At 42.5% G+C, this 7500-nt stretch overlaps 1 protein-coding gene across 2 annotated transcripts in view; it reads left to right on the forward strand.

Moving 5' to 3' along the window:
* Positions 1–4757: 4757 nt before the first annotated feature.
* The window catches only part of fdft1 (farnesyl-diphosphate farnesyltransferase 1), a 15503-nt gene continuing 12760 nt past the window's right edge, over positions 4758–7500 (forward strand). The window contains exons 1-2 of one of the 2 annotated variants that reach the window (XM_076272145.1): positions 4758–4972; positions 6800–6897. In XM_076272145.1, coding sequence (XP_076128260.1) covers positions 4874–4972; positions 6800–6897 — 197 coding nt within the window. In that variant the 5' untranslated portion in view covers positions 4758–4873. Of the gene's footprint in view, positions 4973–5633; positions 6898–7500 lie in introns of those variants that run through there. The other variant, XM_076272144.1, reaches the window with a different exon arrangement.

Consider the following 7500-nt stretch of genomic DNA (forward strand, 5'->3'; position numbering starts at 1 on the left):
ATGGAGTAATACTTTAGTTTACTGTAATAAGCAAGTTATGCTTATCAGTAATATTTAAATTTTTTGTTTGGTTCAAATTGTGAATTATCTGCTGAGGGTGATGAGATACTTGTCTTTTAAACATGTATTCAGATAGTATTATTAACCTGGCCCTTTTACACAGGTATTCAGATAGTATTATTACGTAATCTGGCCCTTTTAAGCAGGTATTCAGATAGTATTATTAACCTGGCCCTTTTACACAGTTATTCAGTATAGACCCTTTACATGTTTACGCGACCGCACAAGCTGAAGACAGGAGACAGAAAACTTCCAGCCGCTATCAGAGCCAATACAAAATGGACCCTTTTCAGCTGTTATCAGAGCCATCAGAGCCAATACAAAATGGACCCTTTTCAGCTGTTATCAGAGCCAATACAAAATTGACCCTTTTCAGCAGTGTCTTTTAATGCTTTGTCATTTGTTAATCACACCTTTTATAATTTTGACATGATCTATTAGATGTATATTAAATTATATCTGTCCACAATAACAATTCTGTGTGTCTTGAATGTCTTCAAAATATTGGAGAGGTAACATGTGCTTTTTACAGCATAATCCTCTGGGGATCAGGCAAACAGAACTTATCAGCTAAGAAGCTAGCAGCTAATAAGCTAGCAGCTGAGAAATTGTGAAGAGTTGGACAACTCCCCAGAAGTAATTGTGATAAAAAAAATCCCTGTGTCTAGTTCTCATGTAAAGCTAGAGACTGTCATGAAGTGTTCAGTTCTATCTCATCTAACATACTGACATATCAGTTATAGTTATACTGTCATGTTCAGTTCTATCTCATCTAAGGCTAGAGACTGTCATGTCAGTTATAGTTATACTGTCATGTTCAGTTCTATCTCATCTAAGGCTAGAGACTGTCAGGAAGTGTTCACTGCTATCTCATGTAAGGCTAGAGACAAGTTTGGCATAGAGCACCTACACCTTTTGTCAAAATTCACAAATCCAAAGCTCAAGAACTAAACCATGTAGGAGGCTCAAATGTTGCATGCTGGTACATAAATAGGAATAGTATGTAGTAAAATCGTCACTTTTGGTCTGGATGATCCTGCATGGTCATAGCTGTTCCTCAAAGTTGATTAATTGGAGTTTTTGGCTGAGCTCTGTTTAGGCCTTCAGAAGACATATTTGTGCTCAACATAGGCTCTTAATTTATTTTCCTTATTGAGATAAGTAGAAACACTCTCACAAAAAGCAATGAACCGAAAATAAATATCTTCAGGGTCTGAACAGCAGACCTCACAAGTCTGAAAAATCATTTTGGTTCTCATTTTTAGAGCTCTAGCATGAGATGGGTGGCAGAGTCTTGGGAGGGAGCTGCTCTAGCATGAGATGGGTGGCAGAGTCTTGGGATGGAGCGTGCTTTGGCTGAGCCTGTGGCTCCTTTGCAGTCACTGAAAACTAAAATGCCACATGGAAACAAGGCACCCCTGTCAGTGTCATACCTGTCGAGTACTTTGAAAGGTGACATCAAGAGTAGAAGACTTCACAAATGTAGACTAATGCCAAACATCCGCATGTTCCAAACATGTAGGCTTACAGGCACTTCGCTTGTCTTACCATGTAGCTGTTGGCTACAATATATATATATGGGTCGCGACTTTATGAACATGGGAAATTGTGGGTCCCAAAGCCAGACCAGTTGAGAACCACTGACATAGAATACTACCCACCATCATTTCCGTAACCAATGAATGTAGAACGACAAATTTAACAGGTCGGCCTCTTTTTAAACTGAACTGCATTTCTCTTTTTGTGTTATAAATGCCTATTGGCTACATAAATGACTGGCAACATGGGGGACAAACAGAATAACATCCTGTAAGGAGTCCCGATATACAGAATTAATTAACTTGGTGGAGAAAACTCTTTCTGCATCGGGGAGGTCTTTGCTTCCATCTCCTCCATTATTTATGCATACCCCGGCGGATGTTATCCCTAACATAAATCCTCATGTCAAATCCATTAAGTGGTTTTAATACTGTTCTGTAGTGAGAATGAACATCAGCTATTAGGTGCTCAAGGTCATGGGGTCAAATGTCCTAATGTTCTCCCTCAGTATCTTATCACTATTGTTTTCACATTTTAGTCTTTACTTGACACACCTGACAATTTAAGGTCCTGAAGTTAGCTACTTTTTATTTTTATTTTTTTAATTTTCAATGTTCTAAGGGGATGATGAAACAGAAAAGACTTGTCTATAGGGTGACATTAAATTGGCGGCGCAAACAAACAGACTTTTCTATTAAGTTTTTCCAAAGGGGGATCATAAAAGAGAAAAGTTGTATCTAACACTCACTTACGTTGGTCACAATGTGGCAATACTGCAAGAAAAAGGAAAAATGGGTTTACATTTTACGCTGTCCTTCCAAAAGGGTAATGACATTAGTATTTGTATGGACAAATCGCTACTTAGGTCAACTTTACAGCTGAATATAGGGAATTGCCCAAGGGATATCATCGGGCACCCACCCTATTCTTATGGACTAACGCCTAGGCAACAAGAAACAACAAAGAAAAAAAAACTTGAACCAACAAAACCAGGTTCACCATGATTCTGGCCTCTGGCTCCCGGACTATGATAAGCATAGCTTATTGTAATGGTTAGTATATTTAACTGAGTGATGAAATGTTGGCTTATTAGAGAAAAAATGACAGATTTTTATGAGACGTGTAAATATGCTGTACTATATTGTATTTTAGTATATGACGTGTAAATATGCTGTACTATATTGTATTTTAGTATATGATATGTGTAAATATGCTGTACTATATTGTATTTTAGTATATGATATGTGTAAATATGCTGTACTATATTGTATTTTAGCATGTGAGACGTGTAGTAAATATGCTTTTCTGTGCTGTATGTTAAATGCTTGAAAATAGTCTACGCCGTGTGAGAGAGGGAGAGAGAGAGCAAGTGTGTGTGTGTATGTGTGTGTGTGTGTGTGAGAGAGACAGAGAGAGTGCTTTGCATGTGGGATGCGTTACATTTGCACATAGGGATAGATCTGACATTATTTAAAATGTTCATCTGAATGTTCCTGTGGATCAGCTGACAGAAAAAAACAGTATCGGCCTGTTCTCATGGGAACATACAGTATTCAACTTTAATTATAATATCGGCCTGTGCACATGAGAACATAGTCAACTTTAATTATAATATTGGCCTATGCACATTACATAGTCAACTTTAATTATAATATCGGCCTGTGCACATGAGAACATATTCAACTTTAATTATAATATCGGCCTGTGCACATTACATATTCAACTTTAATTATAATATCGGCCTGTGCACATTACATATTCAACTTTAATTATAATATCGGCCTGTGCACATTACATAGTCAACTTTAATTATAATATCAGCCTGTGCACATTACATATTCAACTTTAATTATAATATCGGCCTGTGCACATTACATAGTCAACTTTAATTATAATATCGGCCTGTGCACATTACATAGTCAACTTTAATTATAATATCAGCCTGTGCACATGGGAACATATTCAACTTTGATGTCAAATAACGATATCAGCCTGTACACATTACATATTCAACTTTAATGTCATAACGATATCAGCATGAGGACATATGATAAATAACAATATCAACATGAGGATAATATCATAATATCATATATATAATAACACATATATAACATCATATGTATTATAATCTTTAATGTCTGAGACTTGCTCTGCTCATCAGCTTTAGGGTCTGACAGTAACATGACCATTGGAGACAGACCTCTGTTAGTAAATCTAGTTAGTAGACCAGTCTGAGCCTTTGACTAGCGGAGACCCCTGTTAGTAAATAGTTAGTAGACCAGTCTGAGCCTTTGACCAGCGGAGACCCCTGTTAGTAAATAGTTAGTATCCCAGTCTGAGCCTTTGACCAGCGGAGACCCCTGTTAGTAAATAGTTAGTAGACCAGTCTGAGCCTTTGACCAGCGGAGACCCCTGTTAGTAAATAGTTAGTAGACCAGTCTGAGCCTTTGACTAGCGGAGACCCCTGTTAGTAAATCTAGTTAGTAGACTAGCGGAGACCCCTGGCTAGATTACATTACATCTACAGTAGTAGAGTCTGCATAGCAGTGACAGACAGCTGACAGATTAGGATTTATGGCCCACCACAAAAAGGCTAGACTAGACTCCACACCCAAAGCCTGAAACTCTGACAGCCAGGCCAAGGACTGAATAAAATAGCCAGAGCTTTAGAGCCTTAAAATCACATTTGCATTAGCATATAATATACAGCCTACTTTATGTTTTGAATTTCCCCTTGAGGATCAATAAAGTATCTATCTATCTATCATCTATGTTTAGGCTATGTGTGTGTGTGAGTGTTTTGGCCGGTTTTACCATTTGTGGCTTGAAACCTTTATACTGTATGATGACTGTAGCCTATCTGAGCACCTATGTGTCCAGGTAACCCAGTAAACTAGACCTCTCTTCTCAGCCGAGGCAGCCAGGGACATATCGGTACCACCAGCGGACCTAATCCGTTTCTCTTCAGCCAATCAAGAGAGCGCAGCAGCTATTAATACCTCCCACTCCGCACGGGGCGGGGCATCACACCAGAGGCGCCAGTCACTCACTGGTGGCTCGACTCTAAGCCCATAACCCACGAGCCAATCAGAAAGGTGAGTCGATCTGACGATTCGTGTGATTGAAAGGATTGTGTGACTCGGTGGGTTGTTTATTGGCGACATGCGCCGCCTGGATGAAGAAACCTACAGGTGAGAAGCTCGAGCGCCACCGATCTGACCCGGCGAAGGAGCGCGTCTAACATCCGACCGAGCAGCATTGTAGAGCAAAGATGGACATCCTCAAGTCACTGGGACACCCCGAGGAAATATTCAACCTCTTCAAGTTTAAAATGGGCGGCTGTCGAACTGTCATGCCGAAACTGGATTACGTGAGTAGCCTAGGCTAGATGACAGTTATTGTTGATAAATAAATGTAGCCTGCCTCCGGGCTGTGTTCTGACTGTTGTATGAAGATTAGATAGTCAATATCGTTGCACCGCGAACGTCTGTGTGGCCATTGTCTGCGTCGGAAACAATGTTTGAGTTTGGCTATTCAGAGTCGTTAGGCTACAGATGTCGCTTCGTGCTGTAAAACGAGTTGACAGTGTGCGAACCTGCGGCTGTATGACGTAACGACTCGTGTGTGTCTGATAGCCTACCAGGACCATTTAGATGAGTAGCCTACTAACGACTGATAAAGCGACGGTGATGTTGGAACGGGTATAGGCCTAACTACTGACCTAATGGTGCAGCTTTGCGTTACATAAAACGATTGAGTGGGTTCACCCCGGTAAATGATGCTCCGTGCGCGGTTGATGGTGTGTAGGCAAGGCTAGGCTACTTAATCCCGCACGAATCAAATCAACTCCAATATCACCGACACTTGGCCTGAATGTCATAGCCTATATGTGTGTCCTATCATCAACTCCAACATCACCGACACTTGGCCTGAATGTCATAGCCTATCTGTGTGTTCTATCTTCTTGGTGTAGCCTAATGTATGTCTGTGTCTGTGAAAGACCCTGTAGCGCAGCATGAACCTCACTGCGGAAGTGTGCCTCTAACTTACGTTGGCTACTTTCAGAATTCTGCTTCCTTGTTTCTATAGTTAGGTGTGCTTATTTCATGAATGCATTTTAAAAGAACGCATAAACGTATAAAGATATCTACGGCTCTGCATTCACTCACTGAGCTCAGGGAGGCTGATGCACGCGTTACTAGAATCAAGCCGTTTCCAGCAGGTCGTAACTTGTGTCTAGTCAGTGTCGACCGCGAGAGGGCGCCATCTGCTTAGTTTACACCGAGCCGTAAAGACAGGCTCGTATGGCCCCGAGTTTATGGAGTTTACATTGCAATACCGTTTTGCTTCTCACCATAGGCTACTAGCCTAACTGTAAGGGCTACTTACTCTTTTCTGGGGTTGAGGTTTTCCTGATAGCAGTGATAGTTAAGGCCTTAACAATCTTTGCTGTTTGGTCACCCTCCTCCCACTAACCATATGGGCTTGGATAGGAAATGAGAAGAAATAATAAAGGTCCGCACTCCGCACACCGATTGAATCTCCCAAACGTGGATTTATTTGCACGACGTTTCAGACATGTTGTCCTTCAGCAATGAGCCTTCCCCACGGATAGGAAATGTCATGTTTTATACTACTACAGCAGGTCTTTATTGTAGCTAAAAGGGAACGTTTTGCTTTCAGTCGCTACCATGAACCGCCAGAATATTATTTATATCCGTAATATACATAAATGGGCTCTGTCCTAACTGTAGTCTGTAACACAGAAGCTGTTCTGCGTAGTTCCGTAAACTTGACACAAGTTGAAGTCAAGTGCCCTCCCCTTCCCCCTGGCTTGGCAGCTAGTTTGACTGGCGTGCGACGCCCACCAACAACGCTGCACGTTTCTCTCCTGCACACTGCGCACAGCGACTTTTCCATCAGTAAAAAAAACGACTGGCCACTGGTCACTGCGTGGCCGTTGCTTTGTACTCGCCCCATGGCTGGAGCGTGCTGCAAATGTTCCACGTCTCTGTCGGTGTTCAAACGCTCTCTGTCCGTCACCTCACGGGGGTCCGGTCCTGCCTCGCGACCGATCCATACGTGGGGAAGGCTGGGCGAGAGAGGTGTCCAAGAGGGGTGTCTGGCGGCTCGTCCCTCCGCACTGAAAGCGGCTAGCTCGTACCGACACCCCGTGTTCCTCTGTTTCTCCTGTCAGGAATCCATGAGCGAGAGCTTGCGGACATGCTACGTCTACCTGAACCAGACGAGCCGAAGTTTCGCAGCCGTCATCCAAGCTCTGGACGGAGAGTTAAGGTAAGACAAATAGCCAGCTAGCCGATTTTAGCAACCCCACTCTCTCTCTCTTTCCCATGACCACCACAACCTGCTGCTCTCGCAACCAGAGACAGTAAAAGATAGCACGCAACAAAGCATGCATGCACGGGGCGTGTCCTACAACATGTAAACAACTGAACATGACGTTGTAAAACTTATGAACTGCTCATGACCTTAGCCTACATAATAACTCCGAATTAGCCTATATTCATAAAACCGCTGCCTGTCACTTGTCAGTAAGTTAGCAGTGGTTCTGTGATGGACTTCGTGACCGGCACTCTAACAACACAGATGCCTTCCGTTCTAATTTAAGACCCCCCCCCCCCTCCAGTTCAGCTTACTTCAGGGCCGTTTTGTAACACATAGCTTGACTTGACCTCGGAAAGGTCGCAGGGCTGCACACAGTTTTGACAGCGTAAGGTTCCACTGTTCCTCATTGGCAAACAGTGTACAAGAAAGCAATAGCATTGCGTAATGTCTGGTCTTCTCACTGCAGGGAGAAATACTTGGAGTGTGCAGCCCACCTTTACCAAAACCTGCTTGCTAGCCCTGCCATCTAGTCCTTCCAGCTAGCCCTGTCCG

The sequence above is a fragment of the Alosa pseudoharengus genome, unplaced genomic scaffold (assembly GCF_046254945.1).
Source record: "Alosa pseudoharengus isolate Yale_2024_CS ecotype anadromous, Long Island Sound unplaced genomic scaffold, YU_APseudo_1.1 YU_APseudo_1.1_scf_7, whole genome shotgun sequence".
In the NCBI taxonomy this organism is placed as follows: Eukaryota; Metazoa; Chordata; class Actinopteri; order Clupeiformes; family Clupeidae; genus Alosa; species Alosa pseudoharengus.